The sequence below is a fragment of the Taudactylus pleione genome, unplaced genomic scaffold (assembly GCF_031769625.1).
Source record: "Taudactylus pleione unplaced genomic scaffold, aTauple2 ptg000519l, whole genome shotgun sequence".
In the NCBI taxonomy this organism is placed as follows: Eukaryota; Metazoa; Chordata; class Amphibia; order Anura; family Myobatrachidae; genus Taudactylus; species Taudactylus pleione.
In genome coordinates, this window is record NW_028284921.1 from 6,481,056 (window position 1) to 6,508,593 (window position 27,538).

The window sequence follows — 27,538 nt, forward strand, 5'->3', positions numbered from 1 at the left end:
TGTAATTCCGAACAGGTTTACCCACTGTAGTATTAATTCTAGCACCCTGCACCTGTCACAAACCATGCAGTTTCTCTTTCAAGACTGGGGTGTCGCTCTACTGCTCTTCTGCTTCTAGCACTCTCTGGTCTGTGTATCAAGTTTGTTACATCAGCTTAGTGTGCTAGAAGCATCAGAGCAGTAGTGAGACACCCCAGACAGGAAAGAGGAACTGCGCGGGCTGAGACAGGTGCAGGGTGCTAGAATGAACACTACACTGAATATACTTTTAGACATGAGAATCTATATTTAATAACTTTAATATCCAACTTACATTTTTCTTTGGGTGTGGCAGGCATTACAGCTGTAGTGTATTACTGGCCCACCTTAATATAAATGAATGAAATCTATTTGCCTACATTATGGGAGTTTGTTTTGATGAATGTGAAAATGAAACCTTGTAGCAGAGAAATGTGCTGGGCACTAGTATCCAACTTGTAACCACATTGCTCTCTTCCACTGTAAGGAAGAACATTGAGGATTTATGCCAACACCTGGATTGATATGGCAAACCCCATCCAGTGGGCACGTCACCGATGGCAGCATGCTGTACCCTCAGAAAGTAGCCGCAATGAAACCTCAGAAGGGTCCTCGCCATCACGACACTTCCTGACATTTGGCAGAAACAATGGAAGAGGCAGATTATCTTCTAAACACAGGATCATTGTCCCATGTTTGGATCAGTTTAAGGAAGAGTATGAGATGCTCACCAAAGGCTACAAGAACAACAAAATATGCACTACCAAATACACATTGCTGAACTTCATTCCAAGGAACCTATTCGAACAGTTCCACAGGTAAGTTTTTGCTGACTCAGTGGTTATTGCACCTGTGCAGAAATGCATCAGCAGCAAATGAGGTAGTTGGTTGGCAAGGATATTCCCTACAGCAGTGTTTCCTAGCCCAAGTCCTCAGTGCATGTATTACAGGACTCAGGGGTCTATATACTAAGCAGTGTTAGGAGACACAGTGAAAAGTGATAAGACAGTGATAAGGTGCCAGCCAGTCAGCTCCCAACTGCCATCTCACAGGCTGTGTTTGAAAAATGACAGTTGGGAGCTGATTGGCTGGCACCTTATCACTTTCTTATCACTTTTCACTCTGTCTCCTAACACTGCTTAGTAACTAGACCCGTCAGTATCACGGTTGAAATAATTAGTTCCAGCCACAGATCTTGTAAATGCATCAGCCAGTAATGAATACATTTGTACACCAAATGGGAGATCTGTAAAACATGCACTGTATATCCTTAAAGGGGGCGATACAATTCAACGTGATGTGAATAGTGCCAGGATGGAGTTCCAGGAGCTATTCAGTGGTCACCCATCGCACCCTGCACTTACTATAGTTCGGAGATGCCGGTTACCGCACTTTCTTCAACTAAAGTGACTGCTGCAGTGCTGTTAGCGCTGCTCTAAGCATCGTGGTCGGCACTTAAGTCTGATTTCTGCTCGCACCTTCCTCTAATCGGACTTAACAGCGCGGTCAGTTGAATAACTCTGGGAACTCCTTCTCAGCGCTATTCACATCGCATTGAATGTGGACTTTGGGAACTTCTGCCCTACAGGATTAAATTTAAACTGACCAGTGTTAGAAATGTCCCCTGACTAGCATCTTGTATCTGACTTTGTGTTCAGCTCTTTCTTGATTAAGTTGCTATAGATAAAGATGCGTCCTCCTACATCTAGCCTCAATACGCCACACAGCGCGACTTTCCTGGCGTGAGAGCTGCCAGGTTCCGTGCTACTCTGTTAGCGTCGGGCAATGTGATGCGACCAGGGCGCACCCGCAGACTGTGCCGATTAATTCGATAGGCAACACTTTTATATCTTTGTGCACTTGGGTCTGATTCTGTATATGAAACAAAACTGAACTTAGAATAAAAAAGCTGCGGCCACTACATTGTTTCACTTCGGGGCCGCATCCAATTAGAAGCGAAAGGCCGAGATCCGCGGAAAAGTATCGCGGATCGGGGCTTTTCGCATGGAGAAAACTTATTTCCGTATTCAATTCCAGCCGGGTTTTGCGTACACGGAAAGTCAGTACAATGTAATAGACGAAAAAGATTTGCCTCTGAATTGCAGGAGAAAAGTGCTACATTTATTTTGGGGTGCAAAGGTGGGAAACCACTCACAACCCTTGGGACAGCCCCCCAAAGGACAACTGTGTCAAAAAATTCCAGGGAAAAACTTAACACCTCCAAAAAAGTACTTTCATTTTGGGAGTGAAAAAGCACAAAGTGGAGGGACAATTTCAAAAACTAGGGAAATAAGGTTCTGGGGGTGCTCTAAGAAGAGGCCAAATGTTTTTGAGATTGTAGGTGGTTGTAGGACAGTGGAATTTCACTTTTATTAAAACTTTCACTTTAGAGACAGTAAAACATGCTGGCACCCATTTTCAAGTACCCCAAATTTGACAGGACTACTTATTTTCACAAAAAAATACTTGTGCAAAGACGCTAATAAGTAGTTTCAATAGCTACTTAAGTACCCCAAATAGCTTTATTAGGGCTATTCGGGCACGTCTACATTGATTCCCAATGTTAGTGCATCTTTTTGGGGGTTCAGGCTGATTTCCCCGTTTGACAGCACTTTCTGCCTGTTCCAACTTCGCAGCTTGCTGGTTTCACGTGGTTTGGATTCAATAGGGTGAATAGCGGGGGCGTGCACGATAAGTTTCCGCGTCCAAAACACGCGATGTAGGTGGAAAGTCGGGCAGGCAAAACTTTTTTTGCAGACACAAAACTAATTGAATACTGCCCTTAGTCTCATACAGTTATAAAAGTGTCAAATTAATCAGCACAGTCCACAATCTGCTGGTGCGTCCTAATCGCATCGCAATGCGACTTAGATGCATTTTCAGCAAAAACAGATGACTGACGCTAGCAGAGTAACATGGGACCTGGCGCTGAGGGGCTTTTTAGCGCAACTACGGCATTGATGTATAAGGACATCTTTATACTTACCTACTACTCGGTCACAGGCTTGTTCCTATTCTTCACACAGGAGTCTATAATATTTGAATGCACTGAGCTTCCGAAGCTATTCAATACACCGCGCTGTTTGGGCGGACTAAGGATATCTTGTCGCACCCCCCTGGGGATGCAAGGAGAAATCTGACCAAAGTGCTGGGCGCACAGCTGTTTATCTGTATAGCGCGGCGCTGACGGCCACGCGCCCGGCACTTTGGGCAGAGAATGCCGATTACCGGTCCTTAACACCCTTGTTACAACGCAAGAAACTGCATTCTCCGACCACACTGCACTGAATTGAATAGCTCCGAGAGCTCGCTCCTGACGCTATTCAATTCGCGTTGAATTGAATTGCCCCCATAGTGTGTGTGTGGTTTGTTTTGTTTTTCCTTTTTAATGCTTTCGTTTAATTTCTTCTTGGGCTTTTTGTTGACTAGTTCCTCTTATTGGGAACACGACGAAGGCTCCCCATATTATCATTACGTTATAAAAACTTCAGATGAATTTAGTTTGATTACGTTAATGCCCAAGAGACATACACCAAGTGAGCACTATTAGTCTAAGGGCCTGATTCAGTAAGGATCTCTATTGCATTTACAGCTGCGAATTCACACGGAACGCAGATGAGAAAATATGCTAATGTTTGCAAAAGCCCCGCCGACCTAAAGACGCCGACTGCTGCTTTCTCACATCCATCCACTGTAACTCTTCTGTGTAACAATCTTTCACCGACACACATTGATCACTCACGCAGTATTTACACCAGGTCTGACCTGCCGCAAATCTCTGCGCACGCAGTGGGCTCTAAAGCTGCGTATACAATCGCAGTGACTAATTTATGTACGCCCAAGCAACTGCGTTCAAATGGACAGGAACGCCAGTGTTTTCCCTACCACTCCCCCTGTCACCACTCCCAAACGCTCAGGCTATCACTCACTATAGATGGGTTTCTGTGTGCGTACGTAATTGCAGTGCAGCATATGCGCAAAGGCTAACAATCGCTTGATCTACGTGCGAATGCTGCTGAATCAGACCTTAGGTGCGCCTAGGCTGTCTGGATTATGACAAGTCACTACACTCCAAGAAAGATTTTATATTAAAGTGTTTGTTGGAGCCACTAATTTGCACAAATTCCTCATTTCCAAATTCCTCGTTCCTCATTTTACAGTATATATTTAGTTATTTTAAATGTCCTCTTTAAACTGGGTAGTCTAACTTTTGCACCATAGGCTGGGCACACACCTATAGATTTGCTGTCCAACCATCCAACTACTGTAGTTGATTGGTTGGAATGAAAATCATGAAGGCAAATGACAATCAGCAATTTGCTCCCAAACGCTGGAAAATGGACAAAAACAGTTTGAACAAATTTGTTTAGATCAAACATTTAACAAACTTGTCTGAACGACCATTTTCATCTGTTTTCTGGCATTTAGGAGCAAATTTCTGATCATCAGTTACTCCCATACATTACCAGATTTTCATTCCAACCAATCTACTAGTTGGATGGTTGGACAGAAACTCTTTAGGTGTGTACCCAGCATTACAGCAGAGTGCCTTCCTTTCTAGGTGCACCTTAAAGAGGAACAACATTCAAATTCACAAGAGTTCCAAGTGTAGTAACAGCATAAAAAAATGTAAATATAGTAACATTCCTGACTGTCACTCGCAATATATTTTACTGTTGCAGTCTATATCTGTAAAATTAATTTTTTTTGTTCTCTACCATATATTTTCTTTTCAGAGCAGCCAACCTATACTTTCTCTTTCTGGTGTTTCTCAACTGGGTCCCTTTGGTTGAAGCTTTCCAGAAGGAAATCACAATGCTCCCCCTTGTGGCCGTTCTAACTATCATTGCTATAAAAGATGGTCTAGAAGACTACAGGAAATACAAACTAGACAAGGTCATCAACCATATATTCACTCTGGTATATTGTAGGTGAGTGTCTGCTCCAAATGTCTACATAATCTTAAATCTAAACTGTAAAGACAAGGTTAATTCCTCACATTCCTGCACACAGAACAGCTGGTCTTGTGTGTGTGTGGGGTGGAGCCACCGACACCAAGTTAGTTCGCCAGTGACTATAAAGGAACAACAGTGTCTAGTCGGTGACAGGGTTGCAGGCATACTTTTACTGGTAAGATGCTGGAATCAACGCTGTTGCTGTTTGTACCATCCTGACTTACCTGAATAAACTACAGCAAGCTGGTTCAGCAAAGACGTGTGTGGACATTAAATTAATAGTTTGCCCACTATGGGGGGAATTTAATTAAAGGCGAAATCGGCTGATATTGCAGCCGGTTTCGCCAACGACTGTGGAAAAAACTGCCGTTTTTCGCCTAAAAACTGGAGAAATATTTTATCCAGCCTAGGGCAGGCGAAAAATTTTTGAAAAATCCCTATTTTTGGGTAAAAATTTGGGGATTTCTTTCAGAACCCTTTGGACAGCCCCCTTAATGATAGTTTAACAAGTTTTTCGGAAATTGCATACTTTGGCGAAAAAGACAGCTGAAATTTCGGTTTCAAGGTATATATATTTTTTTTCCCCCCGTGAAAACTGCGTTTAAGGTATTGGGTCTGGTATTTTGAAGGGCCATAAGAATGCGCCAAGAGTTTTAAACATTGCACATGGCTGGCGCAGGCGGTTTTTCAAAACCGCTAAAAAAACGCCTGCTCCTGCCACGTGTGACGTTTAAAACACTTGGCTCATCCTTACGGCCCTCCAAAATACGAAACCCAATATGTTAAACGCATTTTTCAAGAGAGAGAAAAAAAATTTAGACCAAAAGTTCAGCGGTCGTTTTTCGCTAAAGTACGCAACTTACGATTTTTTTTTCTCTGCTAAAGTATCATTAGGGGGGCTGTCCAAAGAGTTCTGTAAGAAATGCCCACATTTTTACACAAAAATAGGGATTTTGCAAGTTTTTCCCCTTTTTTCAAATTGGAGAAAAGTGTTCTCCATATTTACATGAAAAATCGGCGATAATATTCCCTAAAAAACTGCGGCGATATCGCTGATAATTGAATCCAGCCCTATATGTGGTTTCCACCCTGTATTTAGAGTCTGAATGAATGAAGATATCATTATTAAATGAGATTAGACAGTCAGTGTTTAGCCGTAGGAATATGGAAGGAGCTTTATATAAAACTGACAAAAATTGTAATGAGTGCTAAATTTTATATGACCCTGTCTGTACCTCAGATGCACTTAAAGTAGCTTTTCTGTGTTATACATTTTACAAAACATTTAACATAAAATAGAATGAGTGGATCCCTCACATACCTGCTAAACAGATACTTGAAAACCATACAATAGGGGCTTTCAACTCCACCCCAACAGATAATGTTTTGAAGATTTCTTTAATTCTAGTGATTTATCGATGTGGCTGGGTGGGTCAGTAATTATACCACCTGTCTGCACAAGCCGGAATCCTGAAAACAAACTGTTGTGGGTACTTGAGGTCTGGAGGGGAACCCCTTACCATACAATATAACATTATACATTTTCATGTACTATATAACTGGTACCTTTCTTGTGTAACGGACTGCATAGACTTACAGCGGCCATGCGCCACTCCCCTCTAACTGCAAGTCATCTGCTGATACACATTTCTCTTCCCAAATTACACAGGTTTATTTTCTGTCCCTGATCTCATTGCTGGGTATGACCTTCTAGTCTGGTTGGCCATTTGACTGGCTGTCTAATGGTACGTAGACACGTAGCGATTTAAAAGAATGATTTGAACGATATTGATATGGTTATCTTTCAAATTGTTCTTTTTAAATGGACCCTACCAGCTTACCATCGACCAGCGATGCGCGGCCACGTATGAACGATAGCGATATCGTCCATTGGCCGTGCATGCCGGTCAACTTGCTCGATATCGAGCAAGTTACTATAGGGACCCGCGATTGTCAATCGCGGGTCGCTATAGTCAGTTGGTGTGCTGGATGATCGATATTGATCATCCAGCATACCAGGGAGGGTGCATAACTATCTGCCAGCGATATCGTATCACTGGCAGATCCCTACGTGTGTACGCACCTTCAGAAATTACATACTAAAGTAGTTACAAGGTTCTTTGTGTATGTGGAAGCCCCAGTTGTCTGTCAAGTTTGGAGACCTTTGCTTTCATGTTATGCAGTTTTGTGGGACCAATAATTACTGGTGATTATTACATGAACCAGATAAACTATATAAAGGTTTCTAATTTCCGCCCTGCTGTGAATTTAGAATGGTAATAGGAAATGTTTGGCCCTTTACTATTGCCTTAGCTGGCATGTCTCCTAATAGGAGTACCTATCTGTCCCTTGTACTTACCTAGTTACAGATACTTATTTTTTTCTGACATGTTCCAGCCTGAATGCATGTGCTTCAGGCACGCAACTTGTGCATAGGACAAGTATAATGGTTTAATATGTCACTTTTCAATGTCTCTTAGGAAGGAAAAGAAATATGTCGAGTGCTACTGGAAAGATGTTCAGGTGGGGAATTTCATTAAGCTCCGGTGTGACGAGATTATCCCTGCCGACATGGTCCTGCTGCATTCCTCGGACCCTGATGGGGTTTGTCATATTGAAACTTCTAGCCTTGATGGTGAAACAAACTTGAAGCAGAGACAGGTGGCTAAAGGATACAGCATGGTAATGTCTGAACTTTGTCCGAGAGAGAGCCACAAAGTTGTCCGAAAAATGTCAGGTCACGTTCGTGGTAGCAGTGCACTTGGCAATGTCCTTTTGGCCATTTGATATCAAGATGCACAAGGACCAACTGTACATAGGGGATCATCTTCATACTGGGTGGGGGGGCCATAGATTATGGGAGTCAGTGCAGTGCCCCATCCTTCAATGTCAGCTTAGTGCTCAGTGTTTAAAATGAACAGGATTTATCGGGAAAGATCTAAGGGTAAAGGGCATCCCTGAGTGCAGGTTGCTGCCCCGAAAGTGATGGTTCCTGCTAAAATTAGAGCAATTACTATACTGCTCACATCTGAGGCAAGCTGGAATCTAATTGTATGCAACATCAGCACTTGGACCGTTCTAGAGAATATTTATTTATAAGGTGCCGCAATGGTTTCATAGTGCAGTGCAAAGGGAATAGGACAAATTACATAAGTACAAACCATGTCACATAATTTACTGTACATAATTGTGTAGAGCAGACGAGGGAGAAGAGGAGACATTACGCGCCTTGCTTTTTGGGAAATTAATTTACAGTTAAAATATAAATACTGTGTTGTGATCAGATGCCAGAAAAGTAAACATGTCACGAATAGTTCTAGATTGCAAATGACTTACAAATTAAAAGGGAGGAAAATACAATGTGTGGACACAGGCTGTCAGTAGTCACTGACAATGATTTCCTCTGTGTAAGCATATGAATATATTTTACCTTGGATTTCATGGATTCATAGAATCCCAAGAGTATATTTACTAAAGTGCAGGATTTTACAAATGGAGATGTTGCCCATAGCAATCAATCAGATGCTACTTAACTGTTAACTAGCACCTACTAGAAGATAATGGCTAGAATCTGATCAGTTGCTATGGGCAACATCTCCACTTCTAAAAACTCTCACTTTTTAGTAAATATACCCCTCGAAGATATATATATATATAATATATTTTTTCTTTTGTAACCATTACATCTGACTCAGATTTTCCATATTGCCTACATTCCTAGATTTAGTGTAACCTGGTGGCTGGCATATAAACCACTAAAGCTGGGCATCCACTATACAATTTTCTGTCAGATATCTGTCCAATCTGGCTGGTTGGAATGAAAACCTGGTAATGTATGGGAGCAAATGACAGTCGATCATATAGTTTTAAACACTGAAAAAAGGACTAAAAAAATTGTTCAAATTGGTTACATTTGTGTGTTTTAACCAATTTGTCTGAACAACCATTTTTGGCTATTTCCAGTGTTTGTGAGTAAATGGACGATTGTCATTTGCTCCCATACATTACCAGGTTTTCATTCCAACCAGACAGATATCTGACAGATATGTCGAGTGTGTTTTCAACCAAAACATGAATAGCAATAGTACAAATCACATTACCATCGGGGTTGTAAGTATTTATATAATCTGTGTTCATTATATTATATAAAGACCTTTTTTATTCTCTGCGCTAGCTTAAATATTATAAATGTCTAGAATCTATCTCTGCTTCAAGCTATTCTCTGTTAAAGGCATTTCTGTATCTTAAACATTTTATGCCAAGTCCAAATGCTAATTTGTATGTTTCTATTACTTAGGAGGAATCTAAATGACTGTGTAATTTTAGGTCCTGGAAGTAATAACTGTCCTATGCAATAATAACACTCTAGGAAAAGCATCTCAGTCAAAAACAAAAAAAAGTTAGATGTTTTCTGAACCAGATAACTTAATGAAGGAATTTCCTGTATACATCCTGTAAAATGCTTTCTGCGGTCTCTCACGATTACCCGTTCTTTGTTTACGAAGGATTATGACTTTGAGCCTGAAAAGTTTTCAAGCCGGATCCAGTGTGAAACTCCAAATAGTGACATTGGCAGATTCAAGGGCGTCCTGTAAGTATGTGTGACGCCTTCTCAAATGGTCATCTGTATTGCTTTCTAAAGTATGGAGATCATTAAATGATATGTTTTTATATTTTTATATAAAGATCTCATCCAGATGAGGAGAAAGTTGGTCTCGATAAACACAATTTGTTGTTGAGAGGCTGCATTGTGCGAAATACAGAAACTGTTATTGGTATTGTCGCATACGCAGGTGAGTATTGCTAAAATGGATGGGTTTTTTGTAGTTCTCATTCTATTTGTTGTTAGTATCATGGATTTTGTATTGTCTGACAAATATAAAACTATACTTAAACATAAAGGTAGTAAAAAAAAACAAAAAAAAAAAAAAACGCTGTACTGGTCACTAAGACGTCACATCCGTTTTATGGATAAAACAGGAGAATATCCATTGGGATTACCAGAGACATTGTAATAGCGATACTGGGTTGGTCTTGTATTGGAATTGGTAATTGGGTTCTATGATCTGGTTATTGAGAGTAAGGTGCAAAGAAATTATTTCTTTGTGTTTTTAGGACATGAAACCAAGACTATGCTGAATAACAATGGTCCCCGATACAAGCGAAGCAGATTGGAAAGGAGGCTGAATTCTGATATATTGTGGTGTGTCCTGCTCTTATTGATAATGTGCTTGGTCGGAGCCCTGGGTAATTAACCAAGAAAAAAAATGTGTATCCCTTTTATTCAGCTATGCAGCATAAATTGCATGTTCATGCATGTCACGAAGTGCCCTAACAGAGATCACTGGGTGGGTTTATATCAGGGATGGGGAACCTCAGGCCCGGGGGCCATATGAGGCCCTTGGAATCATTTGGTCTGGCCCTCTGAGCTTTTCTCTGCTAGCCTCATCTGGCTAGCAGGGTGCCTAGAATGGCACACTGCAGCCACAATCTATGCAGCAGCGCCGCCAGGAGCGTCGGTCACACCGCTGCCCTTACAGCTCCCCGGAGCATCCTCTGGATGCTCCCGGCATTGCTGTAATCACCTGCGATTGTGGCCTCGCCCCATGTGAAATCACACGGAGGGGGCATGTCTTGCCCCATGTGAAATCACATGGAAGGGGTGTGGCCTGCACCGGCCCTGTGAAAAAAAAAGTGTGTGTACCGGCCACAATTCGTGTTTTGGATCTTTCTTTGTGTTTTGGATCTGGATTGGTTTTGCCAAAACCACCCTTTGGTGTTTTGGATCTGGATTTTTTTGAAAAAAAGCATAAAAACAGCTAAAATCACAGAATGTGTTGGTTTTTCTGCTCCTATGCTATGATTAACCTCAATAACCTTAATTTCCACTAATTTCTAGCCTATTCTGAACACCTCACAATAGTGATTTTATGTCCAAAAGGTTGCACCGACGTAGCTGGATGACTATGCTAAGCGACACGAGTGGGCAGCACAAACACGTGGCCCATCTAGGAGTGACACTGCGGTGGCAGACAGGATGGCAGTTTGAAAAACTAGGCCCCAAACAGTACATAATGCAAAGAAAAAAAAAAAGGTGCAAGATGGAATTGTCCTTGGGCCCTCCCACCCACCCTTATGTTGTATGAACAGGACATGCACACTTTAACAAACCAATCATTTCAGCGCCAGGGTCTGCCACACGACTGGCTGAAAAGATTGGTTCGTTTGGGCCCCCACAAAACAAGCTGGCAATTAATCTGTCCCTGCACAAACTGTCTCTACGGAGGCAAGATGTCGTCCTCATCCTCCTCATTCACCGATTCCTCACCCTCTTCAGTGTGTACATCCTCATCCTCAGAGTATTAATTCGTCCCCGCTGGAATCCACCACCACAGGTCCCTCTGTACGTTCTGGAGGCTGGTCTCCCTGGAAGAGTTGATAATTCATTTTTATGAACATAATCTTCTCCACATTTTGTGGAAGCAACCTCCTACGCCTTTCGCTGACAAGGTTCCCGGCTGCACTAAACACTCTTTCGGAGTACACACTGGAAGGTGGGCAACTCAGGTAAAATAGAGCCAGTTTGTACAGGGGCCTCCAAATTGCCTCTTTTTCCTGCCAGTACAGGTACGGACTGTCTGACATGCCTACTTGGATGCTGTCACCGATGTAATCCTTTAACAGACAGACGCACGCTTGTCGCTGCTGCTTTGAGGATGCAGGTGCGGCTACAGCCCACACAATTCACAAAGACAGGAAAAAAAATAATTTTTTATTTTTTTTTGGAGTGCACTTCGGCGGTTACAGCACCTTTTTTAACGGACAAGCCAGCCCGCCCGCCCGCCCTTTACTTATGACACAGGTGCACGCTTGGCGCTGCTCCTTTGTTGATGCTCGTGCAGTCACAGTGCACACAATTCACAAACACAGAAAATAATTCCTCCACCATTCTGTCAGTGGTGACAGTATCATATGCAGTGACAGTAGACATGTCAGAAATTGTTGGCACGTCCTTCAGTCCGGACCAGATGTCCAAACCGGCCCTTGACTTATGACACAGGCGCACGCTTGGCGCTGCTGCTGTGTTGATGCACGTGCGGCTACTGCGCATACATTTCGCACACAAACACAGAAAAAAAAGAATTGTTTATTTTTTGTGGAGTGCACTTTGGGGGTTACAACACCCTTTAACAGACTTATGGGACACAGGCGCACGCTTGGCGCCGCTCCTTTGTTGATGCACATGTAGCCACAGTGCACACAATTCACAGAAAATATTTTTTTATCTTGTTTGGAGTGCACTTTGGGGGTTACAGCACCCTTCAACGGTCAAGCCAGCCGGCCCTTTACTTATGACACAGGCGCACGCTTGGCACTACTTTGCTGATGCACGTGCGGCTAATGCGCGCACAATTCACAAACACAGAAAATATATTTTATTTTTTTTGCACTTGGGGGGAGCACCCCTGATGGACAGAGCACCCCCTGGACAACACTACAGCACCCCTTTAGGACTGGGACACTGCACAGGACTTTGGAGTGGACACAGCCCCTATGGAAAACAGCAGCACAGCACAACAATACACTACACTACACAGCCCAGCCAGCCCTAACTCCCACCATCCCTCTTCACTGTCCACAGCCGAGTGAAAAAATGGCGCCGACGCGGGTACCTTATATAGAATCGAAAACCCGCGAGACCCGGAAGGTGGGATGATGACGTTTTGCCTCGATTTCAGATCCGAGTCAGGCGGGAAAAGTCGAGCCTGACTCGGATCAGGATTTCAGAAACCCGAACACACACACACTCTCTCTCTCTCTCTCTCTCTCTCTCTCTCTCTCTCTCTCTCTCTCTCTCTCTCTCTCTCTCTCTCTCTCTCTCTCTCTCTTCTCTCTCTCTCTCTCTCTCTCTCTCTCTCTCTCTCTCTCTCTCCTCTCTCTCTCTCTCTCTCTCTCTCTCTCTCTCTCTCTCTCTCTCTCTCTCTCTCCTCTCTCTCTCTCTCTCTCTCTCTATATATATATATATATATATATATATATATATATAATATATATATATATATATAATTTATTTTATATGAAGGTTTTCTTCTGAACAGTAACATGTGAGAGAGTTTGAAAAACATTGTCACCACTTATTTAAAATAAGAGTTGTCACAAATTAAATTTTTTCTTTTTTAATTTAAACCTGAACTATCACCTTGGAAATTTGGCTCTGTGCTGCCGGCCTCCCTCTAGTGAAAGGCCCAGGCTGTATGTAGCTGGTTCTCTGCCTATGAGGGCAGAGGCATCATCCTGACCGTATTTTCCAAGCTGGTAGTGCAGCTTTATTTAGTCTCCGAGATTAAAGGCTAACCAAGTGCAGATAGGCGTATCTCTGCATCTTCTTCCTGTTTTGCATGAAATGTGTGAATTTCCTTTTGTAGCCCAAAATAGATTACATCGTGGACCTATACAGAATTGTCATTGTTTTCAGTAACTGTTTTGTTTGAATTACACTTTAGTGTACAATTAGCTAAACTGAATCTGCGGCTACCACATCCTGCGCTAGGACAGTGAATGTCTGCACTCCCGTTATTGGGGATAAACCATGTACTGTACCAGAGTGCATTTTATACATTATCTGTGTGTTAAGTGATTATTCAAACAGAGAGAGAGCGTATATAGTGCACCACCTACAGGGAATATTGGAAAGGCTGCTCCCAAGGGTAATTACCACTTCCCCTTAAGCCAGTGGTTCCCAAACTTTTATGTATCACGGCGCTCTATCATCCTTATCATCCTGTCATCCTTAGGTTGTTATGTGGTGGTGGACAGCTTTACACTTCTGTTTGTTCACGTTTTTATATTAAATTTACCATATATAATTTGATTTGGTGCTGAGGCACCTCTGCAAGTGTCCCAAGGCACCCCAGGGTGCCATGGTGCACAGTTTGGGAACCTCTGCCTTTAAGCCAATAGATAAGCTTCGAACACAATAAAAATTGTTGGAGCACCTATACTTCCAGTATTTAAACACAAATATATGGTCCAACTCACTGTTTCAAATTATTTAATAAACACTATATAAAAAAAACCGGTACAAATGTTCCTTTCATACATAAAGGCATCTCTATAGGCAAAATGTGGAATGTAACAGTTTATCAAACAGTTCACTTGGTAATCTGCATCTAAATAGAAACTGTCTAAGATAATTACCAGAAGGACTGCTAAAAATACAATAATCTACTTCCTTTGTTACTAATTATCGTTCAAGTATTGATGGTTAGCAGACCAATAAGGCTCAAAATCCAATGTGGATGCAGTTTGTACACCCATCTATATCCTCACTTCATGATAGAAAGGCCGTGTTTTGAACATAGGATAGCCATGTGGTAAGTATCCGGCTCCAAGAATGCAAGAGGGGAGTTGTAATAAAAGTGGCTGGGAATTAAATAACAGCGTTTGATTTGCATACTGTTGATGAAAGTGCCGGCAATATGTCACTTTACCCGGCTACAGCTCCACCGCTGTTTCTCCCAGCTTAGACGCTGCACCAGCAGCAAGGTCATAAATGTAATAATTCACATCTCCGGTTGTGTGGCTGACTGCCACTCCGCTGCTCTTGCACTCTCCCGGCTGTACACTACACCAGCAGCTATGATCGCAGCCCACACCTACTACGCTTCTCCAGTTGTAAGGCTATGCGGCAGATGCACGTGTCAGACGCCGCTGACTAATGCTGTTAGGTGAAATTTATCAGTCTCTGTGTCCATATAAAGGATGTTAAGGTAATTGTCCACCCTCAGGGGGTCATTCAGACACGCTCGCGAGCGCAGGACGCTCGCAAGCGGGTCAATGTTGCCCCACTACGCATGCGCACGACGGAGGGAGCTCCGTCGTGCGCATGCGTAAGACCCGGATAGCGACGGGCTCTCCGTCGCTCCGGGTCTCGCACCAAAGGAGGCGTGCTGTCGATGTTGAGTGACAGCACGCCCCCTTTGGTGGGCGTGCCGGGGGCGTGGCTGCCAGACGGAGGCGTTCCCATGGGAACGCCTACCAGCTGAAGCCGGCCCCACTGACATCACTAGTGATGTCAGTGGGAGTGATTTTGGCTCTGATAGAGCCAAAATCACTCCAGGGCTTGCGGAAGCGAGACCCTACCAAAGGTTTAGGGTGGGGGAAGCGGAAGTAGTGTTAGGCACCCCCGGGGGGGTACTTAGGGTTAGGCACCACCAAGGGAGGGGTGGCATACTTACGAGCTGCTGTTGGGATGTCCTCCCTTCGGGCTTCGGTATGAGAACCGGCGGCTATTCAGCAGTCAGTATTTCACAGATTCCCCTTATGCAATGCCCCCTGTGCCCTTTATGCTGTGACCCCAGTACTAGTTTTACCTCCCAGTGCAGAACAGCCCGCCCGCCTACACCCCTGTGCAGTACTTGCGTTTCTTCACACTGGCACCGCTCCACGCTGTCACTCCCGTTGCCGCGCTGACTGGATCCAGCTGGTGCACCGGCTCCTTACATCGCGGGTGATATTATAACACCCGCACACTGCATTACTGTAACGCTGGCCTCTGAAGCAATCCGCGGCTTCTTTAGCCGCTGATCGCTTCAGAGTCCAGCATTCACAGTTGCTGGAAGTTTGTTGATCGCGATCTACCGGTGGGAACTCCGCGAGCTACCAATAGATCACGATCAACTTTTTAGCCGGGCCAACTCTAATAAACCTTTTGGGTATAAAGAACCCATAATATGGATCCATTGTGATTGTTCAAACATACGATTATGCTGTATATTCTAATACTAGAAACGTTTCCTCTATTCTAATTATGACACTTAAATAGTATGTTCATATTTGCAGTCTTTTCCTTTATTTATTTAGAGCTGACATCTGTTTTTTTTTTTTTTTTTTCCTCTTAAAACAAGGACATGGATTTTGGCTGACTGGCTTCTCTGAAGCTCCTGTTTTTAGCATGCCGGAACCGAGTGGAGAGCATACCCCTCCAGCACTGGCTAGTTTCTATATGTTTTGGACAATGATAATCCTCCTTCAGGTAGTTTATGTAGTTGCATGTGGTAGTGTCTTTAACTTATGAATTGTATTCTAGCCACCCACGGGATTGTAAAGTTGTAATTCACTTGCTTTTAACACTGGTGCTATATAACCTAAGCAAATAGTCACCGTATGAGCCAATACAGTGACTTGCTACTTTGGTAGAAAGATTCAAAAACCACTAATGTGGCTGATCTGCTCATCACATTATGCCCACTCCTCACCATTGTGGTGTGCTGCTGAAAACCCGATTACTCAGTCTGAATCTCTAGGGATTGTGACCATCGGGATGCCGATGTCGGTATTCTTAAGGTGCATATCCACTACGCGACCCAGGGAAGACAGTACGATTATGACATTGTAATCGTACTTTCGCACCCCATCCCCTGCAGTGCCTACACTGAACGATTAGTCGTACAGTGTAGGTACCCTCAGTCATCCCCAAACATGGTCAATCGGTCGTCATCGGCAGATTGACCGGCATGTTCGGGCGATTGATGTCGGAATCGACCAGCGGGAGTGCGCATCGCTGGTCGTTTCTGACATTTTAGTGCCCAATTCATGGACGATTAATGGACGACTGAACGATAGCGATGTCGTTTTTCGTTCAGTTGTCCATTAATGTCTGCTAGTGGTTGTGCGCCTTTACTGTCTGCATTCTGATGGTTGGGATCCTGACTACATCCTTATGTATAATTCTTTTATGAAATACACAATATATGGAGACTATTGAAACTTGTTAGAAGATTATGCAAAAATAGAACATCTGATAGAGCTGTCAATGCATGGACACTTTTCCATGACAAAACATGTTGGGGAGATGCATCAAACCTTCTAGAGAGAAAGTGGAGAAGTTGCCCATAGCTACCAATGTAGCTTTCATATATCTAGCACATATAGAATGACTGGAGCTAATTGGTTGCTATGAGCAACCTCTTCACTGTTTCTGAGGTTGATATATCTCCCCCTGGGGTTGAGATGACATAACTCCTTTTAACCTTTCACTCTTGAGCAACATTAGGTACTTGATGTGTTTTGTGGATCACGTCTCTTTTTTTTTTTTTGTTCATTTATAAGACTGGGTTATGCGTCAAATCCTGTGATATTTTCATAAAAGCTTAACAAAAAATTGCTAATAATTTTGATAGAAGTACCAGAATACCCATACAGATGTATCAATGATAGAGATTAGGAGGCCTCTTTATTTGCTTATTACTGTACTCTATAATTTTTCAGGCATTTGTTTTAGGGTGCAGTGACTTTTGTGTTACAGCTTACCAATAAACCACCTGATTAGATAACTGAATAATTACATGGCTCAAGAGCTTCTCCAATGGTGCCCTACTTTTACTGTAAATTCTCCTGCAGTTGAAAATCTAGAGATACTGTGGGGTCTATTTACTAAACTGTTAGGAGCTGATTGGCTGGTACCTTATCAGCGTTCACTTGATCTCCTAACACAGCTTAGTAAATAGACCCCTGTGTCACTTCTACGCATGTGGGAGCCGGCTTTGGTGGTTTACATACTCTCAGTGCATTGGATTACTTGACTTAGACACTTGCATTAAGAAATTTAAAATTGGGTAAAAATAGAAGAAAAAAAATCTGCTGGATTTTGGTGTGTAAGAAAAAAAGCTTTATTTTAATGAAACTTTTTTGTAACAATCCCCTGCTAATAGCAATCTGATTACAGCCGGTTGCTGTATTTGTTAAATTGGCTTCTGTATTCTTTGCATAGGGAAGCCTTCATGAGATAGACCTACAAAAGCGGTCACCAGCGAAAACACCGTTTTATGTGTTTTTTGGTGTTATTATAATTGAGTGTTTGCATTAATACTGCTTCTGATTTGTATAATAAATCTGCTAATAAGTTATGCATATTTAGAGGTATATGAAAGTGTTAAAAAGAGCCTGGTTCCATGTATGCTTTAATAATAAGTTTACTGTTTTCTAGGTGCTTATTCCTATCTCGCTATACGTCTCCATTGAAATAGTTAAACTGGGGCAGGTCTACTTTATCCAGAATGACTGGGATTTTTATTGTGAGAAGTCTGACTCGCTGATAGAATGCAGAGCACTGAATATTGCTGAAGACCTGGGCCAGGTGCAGTATATATTTTCTGACAAAACGGGCACTCTGACTGAGAACAAGATGGTGTTCCGTAGATGCAGCATTGCTGGGGTGGAATACTCCCATAAAGACAACGGTATGTTTTTACAAACGACAATTTTGTGTGTGTTCATGACTGCACAAATCTAGTGTCTCTTTGATGCAGACAGTATTCTATTTTGTGTATGACTTATTAGACCGTATACAAGTTAAGAGCATGGTTACCCAGCTTCAAATATGTATCTGCAGAAGTTCTTGTCATGTCCTAAAAATCGAGTTGGTAAAGCAGTGGCTCAAAGGGTTCACCTTGGATATGACTGGGAGTGGCTTATTTACATAGGGGCAGATATACTAAGCTTTGGAAAGTAAAACTACCAACCAATCAGCTCCTATCTTTTTTCAAACATAGCCTGTAAGATGACAGGAGTGGAGTGGTAGTTTATCACTATCCATTTCTTAGTACATCTCCCCCTTGATAGTGTTCTAAGGAATTATAGTTCAATGTTTACCTAACTCCCATCATTGTTAGTGCATCCTGTCTAGTATGTCCACAATCATCAATAATGCAGTCAAACCCCCTAAAAAAGTTTTTGGGGACTTTGACCGCATTTCTAATATGCACCAAGCTTCAGAAAGTAAAGCTTGGACCTAATTACCCAATAGAAACCTATGGGCTGTTTTCCGCAAAGTGCTGTGAGACTGATCCAATTGTATTCCTCCCAGCACCCCCAGCGGGAAGCGTATCTTTCTCCGTATGTGCATAGGGACTTCTGGGTCATAACCCTGGGAGTCTCTCTCTAGCCAATCGCCGCTTTATATCGGGAGAGCTGTACTTTGCTATTTTCTACATGCATGCATGCATACATACATACATACATACATACATACATACATACATACATACATACGGGATGTGCAGGCTCGGATAGGTTCGAGTTTGCACGTGGAGTTCGGATTTTTCCCTCCAAAAAAACGGAACTCAGAACGAGGCAAAACGTCATCTTACATGGACGAACATCATCATTCCTGGTCTTTTGTCCAGGAATGATGATGTTCGTCCATGTAAGATGACGTTTTGCCTCGTTCTGAGTTCCGTTTTTTTGGAGGGAAAAATCCGAACTCCACGTGCAACCTCGAACCTATCCGAGCCTGCACATCCCTAACATACATACATACATACATACATACATACATGTGTTAACACCGGCATACATGTGATGAGTGGCGGGATGCGTTGCATGTAAAATGCGATACTTGATGCATCCCTCCCACTGTTTTCGCCTTCATCCACTAGGGGACACTGGAGCTTCATGACAGTGGGGTATAGACGGTGGGTTGAGTTGAGCCTGGCACTTTAAAAATCTACAAGTGTGACTGACTCCTCCCCCTCTATGCCCCATCAGCCCCAGTTTTTTGAATGTGCCCGAGTAGAGCCGGTGCACAGGGGCTGTCTCCAGCCCTCAAATTAATTTTAATATCGGAAAAAAGAAAGAAAGCAAGAGGACAGGAAGACTGTTGTCTGTTACAGTCTGCCTGCATCGTGGGAGCCGCCAGAGAGGGTACCACACGGCTACTGCAGCCTGTGTCCGGTCACCCTATGGAGGGGAGGCTACTTTTTGGCAGTTAAGGAGTCATCAGACTCAGCGGGGCCCGCCACAGCTAACACCGGCTTGTGTCCGGGTCCCCGCTCTCCCCTCACTGCCCAGCGCTCTGGGCGCAGCAGCCCTGTAAGTATGCACACCTCTCCTGACTAGCAGGAGAGGTGAAAATAATCTGCTGGGCTTTTAAACAGCGCACGGCTGTCAGTGCCACGCCGGTGTTTGCGGAAGAACACCGGCGCTGGCTGTTAGGTAGGCGCTCTCTGCATTAGCGGCGGTCCTACCTGTGCGTGCCGGTGCTTGTGTAAAGGCACCGTCGCGTTCATCACTTGCGACGGTCGTGCCGCTGGCCCCCACAGTTCAGCATGGCTGGGAGAGGCAGATTATGTGTAAGCCGCGTGCATATAATAGCGGCGGCCATTAAGAAAGGGGGTGTAGCTTATATTTCCCTCCTCCTCTTCCTCCTTCACTGCCTGGGCTAGTTTGGCACGCTCTGATAAGGGAGTGGCGCTTCAGTAGAGCAAGAGGCTCCCTGAAGGCACTGATCGGAGGGGGAGAAGACTGACAGCTTCTACAGGGGGTCTGTAATTACAGTAAGGTAGTTTTGACTACCTTCTGTTTTCTATTGAGTAGCATTATTAAGGAAATTCTGCTCCTCCCTTATATTGCACTGTCTGCCCCTGTTACTGAGCTGCATTATTGAAATTCTGCTCCTCCTATATTGCTCTGTCTGCTCCCATACTTGAGTAGCATTATTATTGAAATTCTGCTTCTCCCTATATTCCTTCTGCATTACTGAGTTGTATGTGGTGTCTGTCTGTGAGTAAATGATGACATCCAGGACAGAAAAAGCTGCTTCACAAAAGCTGTTTGCCTGCACTAAGTAGGGAACGGGAGGCCGCCAGAGATCTACCTAGCACATCTCACCCTTCTTTTCTAGCAACAGAACCAGCGTGGGCTCAGAATTTAGGGCCTCATTCAGACCCACTCGCAAGCGGCTGTCCACTCGCAAGTGGGTCGATGGTGTGCACTGCGCATGCGCACGACGGAGGGAGCTCCGTCGTGCGCATGCGCCAGACGCGACGAGCGAAGGACTTTCCTTCGCTCGTTGTGTCTGATCAAAGGGGGCGTGCTGTCGATGTTGATTGACAGCACGCCCCCTTTGGTGGGCGTGCCGGGGGCGTGCCTGCCAGACGGAGGCGTTCCCAAGGGAACGCCTACAGTCAGAAGCCGGCCCCACTGACATCACTAGTGATGTCAGTGGGAGTGATTTTGGCTCTGATGGAGCCAAAATCACTCCAGGGCTTGTGGTCGAAAACCCCGACCACAGGCTTCTGGTCGCACTGGCGATGGTCGCGATGGTCAAGACCATCGCGACCATCATCCTGCACGCTCGTATGAGCTGTGGGTGGTGACCCACAGCTATATGAGCGTCCAGGAGGACGCTCCATTTTTATGGAGGCCGGCCCTCATTCAGAGCGAAAGCTCTGCTCAGAGCGTCCGGCTCTGAATGAGGGCCTTAGTCCACTCGGTGAATAGCCTTGCTCAGGTCATGGGTTCTGCGTCTAAAGCTCCTGAAGCTACGGTAAGTCGCTCATCTTAGAAGAGGGCTCTTCCGGCAGTTCTCCAGTCAGATGAGGATTCGGCAGCGGATCACTCGTCTCATGAGGAAGGGGAGATGCTGGACGAATCAGACGTAGAAACTTACTCACAAGAACCTGAGTCAATGAAAGGTATTGATGTACTCATCCTAGCGGTGAGGGAAGTTCTTAAGATTTCTGGCCCGGAAGCTCCAGAATCGTTAGAAGACTCCTTATTTGCCAGGTCACAGAAGATTGCTGTCACTTTCCCTGTTTCTCTCCAGTTGGACGAACAGATGACTGCAGCCTGGCAGAATACGGACCGTAAATTCCAGATTCCTAAGCGTTTTTTTTTCTCTCTTTACTCGTTTCCTGCGGAAAATAGAAAGAGGTGGGAGACCCCGCCACCTGTGGATTCTTCGGTTTCTCGGTTGTCAAAGAAGACCACGTTACCTGTTCCAGGAGCTACTACATTGAAGGAAACCTCAGAGCGGAGATTATAAACCACATTGAAATCCATTTATACGGCTGCAGGTGCACTTCTCCGGCCGGCCTTGGTAGGATCTTGGGTCAACAAGGCTGTGGAAAAATGGGCGGAACAATTGATTGAGGGTCTTAAATCCAACACTCCCGCGGGCAGATCTGATTACCTTGGCAGAACATATTCAGGAATCTGCAGTATACTTAGGAGACTCCTCCAGAGATATCGGCCAGGTAGGCGCTAGGATTTCTGCTTCGGCAGTCTCTGCTCGCCGGGCACTTTGGCTTCGTGCCTGGCAAGTGAATGCTGAGTCAAAAAGAGCAGTGGAAGCCCTTCCTTTCACAGGCGATATTTTAGTTGGTCCAGAGCTGGACAAGTGGATCTCGCTGGCCACTGGAGGTAAGAGTACTTTTCTACCTTCATCAGCACCTCCTCCGCGTCGCTCGTTTAGGGGACCTTCCTTTCGTTCCTTTCACGCATCTGCAAGATTTCAGGGATGATCGCGAGGTTCGTATTCAGCGGGGCGAGGAGGCCGTGCTAGAGGACGTCAAGCGACTAATGCCCGCCGTCCAGATCCCAAGCCTGCAGACAAGCCTGTAGCATGACTGGCTCCCATCCCATCTCGGAAATCCGAAGGTGGGGGCTCTTCTCCAGCGTTTCTCAGAGGTTTGGAGACTGACTTCTCCAGACACTTGGGTTCGGAATCTGGTATCTCAAGGATACAAGATCGAGTTCGCTTTCACTCCTCCTGTGCGTTATTTTACAACAGGTTTGCCCGTCGATCCCTTGAAGCAACTAATTTTGCGTCAAGCGATCAAGAAACTTTTGCTGGCCGAGGTTCTTGTTGCGGTTCCCACTGCACAAAGACAACAAGGGTTTTACTCAAACCTTTTTGTGGTTCCGAAACCGGATGGGTCAGTCAGACCCATTCTGAATCTGAAATCCTTGAACCAGTATCTTTCATTTCACAGGTTCAAGATGGATTCTCTCCATTCTGTCATTGTGGGACTAGAGGCAGGAGAGTTTCTGGTGTCGATAGAAATCAAGGACGCCTATCTGCATGTCCCAATTTGGGTTCCTCACCAGGCTTTCCTCAGATTTGCCATCAAGGAAGTTCATTACGTTTCAGGCCCTGCCGTTCGGTCTCGTCAGCTCCCAGGGTATTCACCAAAGTGATGGCCGTCATGGTGTCTCACTTGCGCTCTCGGGGGGTGACGATAGTTCCGTACCTAGACGATTTACTCATCAAGGCTCTGACGGCAGAAGTCCTTTTACACCAAGTGTCCCTTACACATCAGATTCTCATTCAACAAGGATGGCTTGTGAACTTCCAGAAGTCTCAGTTGATGCCGTCACAGAGACTTCAGTTCCTAGGAATGATTCTAGACACTGTTCTGCTTCGTATATTATTGCCAAGGGACAAGGCCATAGCCATATAGGAGCTGGTTCGTTTGGTGCTCAGACCCAGGAAAGTGTCTGTGCATCTTTGCATCCGTCTCCTGGGAAAAATGGTGGCTTTCTTCGAGGCCGTCCAATTCGGCAGATTTCACTCCAGAATTTTTCAACTGGATCTTCTGTCTCAATGGTCCGGGTCCCACCTACAGATGCATCGGCTGGTGCGTCTGTCTCCCCGGACCCGCATATCCTTGCTCTGGTGGCTTCGGATGGAGCATCTGTTAGCGGGTCGGCGCTTCGGAATTTGCAATTGGACCTTTGTCACCACGGACGCAAGCCTCCGCGGATGGGGAGCTGTGGTTCTGGACAATCACTTCCAGGGGCTTTGGTCGCAGCAGGAATCCCTCTTACCAATCAATGTTCTCGAACTGCGGGCAGTCTACAGAGCTTTGATACAGGCTGCTCCTCTGTTACGAGGACTTCCGGTTCGGATACAATCCGACAACGCCATGGCAGTGGCATACATAAATCGCCAAGGAGGAACCCGCAGTCGTCTGGCAATGAGAGAAGCCAGTCGCATCCTTCTGTGGGCAGAAAAACACGTAGAGGTCATTTCCGCGGTATTTATTCCGGGAGTCGACAACTGGGAAGCGAACTACCTCAGTCGTCAGGATCTTCATCCCGGGGAGTGGTCCCTTCATCCCGAGGTCTTTCATCAACTTGTTTGCAGATGGGGGAAACCACAGATAGACCTGATGGCATCACGGATAAATCATCAACTACCCCTTTACTGCTCCAGGACCATGGATCCGGCAGCGGTGGGAGCAGATGCTTTACTGATCCCTTGGCCGTACAGCCTTCTGTACCTGTTCCCACCGTTTCCGCTTCTCCCTCAGATTCTCAAGCGGATCAAACGAGAGTCGTCCACAGTCATCCTTCTGGCTCTGGATTGGCCTCGTCGGGTTTGGTACTCCGATCTATTATTCCTTCTGGCAGACGAACCTTGGCCTCTTCCGCTACGATTGGACCTTCTACAACAGGGTCCATGTGTGTACCCGGATTTACGGCGGCTTCATTTAACGGCGTGGCTATTGAGATCGCCATCCTAAGAAGCCATGGTGTTCCTAGGTCAGTCATTCCTACCATGCTTAGGGCTAGAAAACCGGTAACAGCGCATTATCGTCACATTTGGTGGGCTTATATCTCCTGGTGTGAAGGTCGTGGATCTTCCACTTCCTCTTTTCATTTACCGCGTCTTCTTTTTCTTCAAAAAGGCCTTGATGCGGGCCTACGCTTGGGACCGCTTAAAGTGCAGATTTCTGCTTTCTATTTTTTCCAGCGTAGCCTAGCTCTGATTCCGGAGGATCAGACCTTTTTTCAAGGGGTACTTAGAATTCAGCCCCCCTTTGCGCCACCCACGGCTCCTTGGGACCTGAATCTTGTTTTATCTTTTCTTCAGCCATCCACCTTTGAGCCTTTGCAGGATGTGGAATTGAAGTATTTGACTTGGAAGATGATCCTTTTATTGGCCCTGGCTTCGGCCAGACGAGTGTCTGAACTTGGAGCCTTGTCCTGCCGTTCCCCTTACTTGATTTTTCACGAAGATCGGGCGGAACTTCATACCCGCACTTCCTTTTTGCCCAAGGTGGTCTCGGAGTTTCATCTGAATCAGCCGATTGTAGTGCCAGCGTTGTCGGACTCTTCCGGGGATTCGCACTCCTTGGATGTGGTTCGGGCACTTCGCATTTATGTGGCCCGTACTGAGGGACTACGTAAATCAGAGGCTCTGTTCGTCCTTTATGATGCCAATAGGCGTGGCTGGCCTGCGTCTAAGCAGACTTTGGCCAGGTGGATTCGTCTGACTATTCGTCAGGCATATGTTGCTTCTGCTCGACCACCGCCGGTATCCATTTCTGCGCATTCTACGCGCTCTGTGGGTACTTCTTGGGCGGCACGTAGAGGTGTCTCGGCTTCACAGCTTTGTAGAGCAGCTACGTGGTCTTCGGTTCATACTTTTGTACGTTTCTACAGATTTGACACATTTGCGGCTTCTGCTTCAAATTTTGGTCGCAGTGTCTTGCAGGGCGTTTAGCACTCTCCCCCCCAGGAGGGTAGCTTTGGGACGTCCCCACTGTCATGAAGCTCCAGTGTCCCCTAGTGGATGAAGGAGAAAACAGGATTTTGGTACTTACCGTTAAATCCATTTCTCCGATTCCACAGGGGACACTGGACGCCCACCCAGTGCTTCTTGCCTGTTATCAGTTACTTGTTCTACTTCAGTTCTGTTGCAGTTTGGTCTGTTCTCGTTGTGTGACTGTTTATCCCTGCAGCCTGCTGTGTTCTTGCAGTGTGTCAGTAGGTTGGATTGTTTCTTTTCCTGTTCTCCTTCTCTGTTCTTCAGTCTTTTCTCAGTCTCCTCTCGGGCTCAGTTCTTTAAAACTGGGGCTGATGGGGCATAGAGGGGGAGGAGCCAGTCACACTTGTAGACTTTTAAAGTGCCAGGCTCCACTCAACCCACCGTCTATACCCCACTGTCATGAAGCTCCAGTGTCCCCTGTGGAATCGGAGAAATGGATTTAATGGTAAGTACCAAAATCATGTTTTTTCAGTTTAAAAAAAAATATTTAAATTCTGCAAAATCAATATTTTATCAGAATAACAAGGGTGACTATGTGACCACTATAAGGACAATGAACATTGGGGAAAAAATGTACGGATGGGTCAATAGAAAACCATATTTTGATGAATGGTATAAATGGAGCTTGGCGAATGGTTATGCTTCTAGTACTGAAAGGGGAGCAGAGAAGGAACTTGGTGAGAAATATTAGTTGTGCTTCTGATGTTAAAGCTTGAGCTGTGGAGTGACTTAAATGGGAATTGTGTTGGGTGCTTTGTCAGTGTGGGTGTGCTTCTAGTTATGAAAGATAGGCAGGGAAGTGACTTGGTGGGAATTGTTTTAGGAGCTTGGTGTGCAGTTATGTTTCTAGTAATGAAAAGCGAGCGTGATAGTGATTTGGCTGGCATTGTTGGGAGCTTGGTGTGTGGGTATGCTAGTAATTAAAGTAACATGGCAGGATAGATTGTGGTGGCTTGTATTTTTTTTATCTTTGAAGCAAGCAGGACATGCCAGCAATGTGTATTTCCTTCGTATGGATGCATTTACAATTTTCGTTTTCTTTTGCCTTTTCAGCCAAGAGACTGGATTCCTATCAGGAATCTGATCTGCATTCCGAGGACATATTGGACACTTTCTGCTTCTCTAGAAGTGATGCCTACAAGCCCCAGAGTCACAGTCCCAAGTTGGTGAGGAGCGTGCCAAGCAACAAGTCTTTGAATAAGCTGTGTGCAAGTGGTCTAGAGTTGCAAGGAGACTGTGACGGGGCCAGCTCTCCTCCACCACACCAGAGGCACATTGCATTCAGCAGTCCTATGGTACGTACAGTTGATGAATCTTTTTTCTCTCACAGAATACTGACCTAGCCTGTTGTAGTTAGTGATATTACAAAATATATGTAAAACAACAAATGACATCCTATCTCCATTGTCCAATAGTAGCTTTATTACATTAGTCAAAGGTAGCGTGTAGCTTTTTTTTTTTTTTTTTAAATGTGATTCTTAAAAAATTGTGAAAATAATGGGTATTCTATCCAGCAAACTTGGTTCAAAGTCTTATTGATTTTATTGCTGGTGTGTCGCTATTTACCACAATGAAAATTATTAAAATTTTAGGTTAAATAAACTTTCTTCTTCAGGGTCCATAGGGATCGACAAGGATATATTATCCCTGTGGACCCTATGGACCTCAAAGAAATAGGAGTTATCTAGGTAAGTCTACCATAACTTTAATTATTTCTTGTAGTTACTATATTTGCAATGTTCCCTTAACAGGAGAAGGATGTGATGCCAGACCCTAGGTTGCTGCGGAAGTTTTACCAGATCACTCCTCATTGTCTGTACCTATCTAGTCAAGCTGAGGAGACCACACTGGAGATCTCCTACATTGTTGACTTCTTCCTTGCATTGGCCATCTGTAATACTGTAGTGGTGTCCTTGCCAAATCAGCCACGCCAGAAGGTATGATACGGTCGGTTCCTTCTTGTAGTGTTCAATGTGTGCAGGCAGCTTGTACCTAAAGGGAACAAATGGTCATCAGAAAGACTGTTGGGAAAATTTTCACTTTACAAATTGTATTTCCAGGAGCGAAGTTCAACTTTTGTTTATTATATAGTATCACACAGGTTTGTGGGATATTTTATGTTATTGTCCATTTTAAAAGAAGAAACACTCTCCACCCAATTTTTATTACTCTAAAATTCCCATTTTCCAAACAAGAAAAGCCAATTTAGTAGAAGTTTATGGACGAGCAC

At 44.5% G+C, this 27,538-nt stretch overlaps 1 protein-coding gene across 1 annotated transcript in view; it reads left to right on the plus strand.

Moving 5' to 3' along the window:
• Positions 1 to 27,251, plus strand: part of LOC148501414 (phospholipid-transporting ATPase VD-like) — a 56,151-nt gene extending 28,900 nt beyond the window's left edge. Inside the window, exons 2-11 of the mRNA XM_088450557.1 lie at positions 506 to 836; positions 4,755 to 4,949; positions 7,454 to 7,655; positions 9,479 to 9,564; positions 9,660 to 9,766; positions 10,089 to 10,220; positions 15,881 to 16,008; positions 17,962 to 18,214; positions 26,362 to 26,603; positions 27,060 to 27,251. Of these exons, the coding sequence (XP_088306683.1) occupies positions 544 to 836; positions 4,755 to 4,949; positions 7,454 to 7,655; positions 9,479 to 9,564; positions 9,660 to 9,766; positions 10,089 to 10,220; positions 15,881 to 16,008; positions 17,962 to 18,214; positions 26,362 to 26,603; positions 27,060 to 27,251 (1,830 nt within the window). The 5' untranslated portion in view covers positions 506 to 543. The remainder of the gene's footprint in view (positions 1 to 505; positions 837 to 4,754; positions 4,950 to 7,453; positions 7,656 to 9,478; positions 9,565 to 9,659; positions 9,767 to 10,088; positions 10,221 to 15,880; positions 16,009 to 17,961; positions 18,215 to 26,361; positions 26,604 to 27,059) is intronic.
• Positions 27,252 to 27,538: the final 287 nt, after the last annotated feature.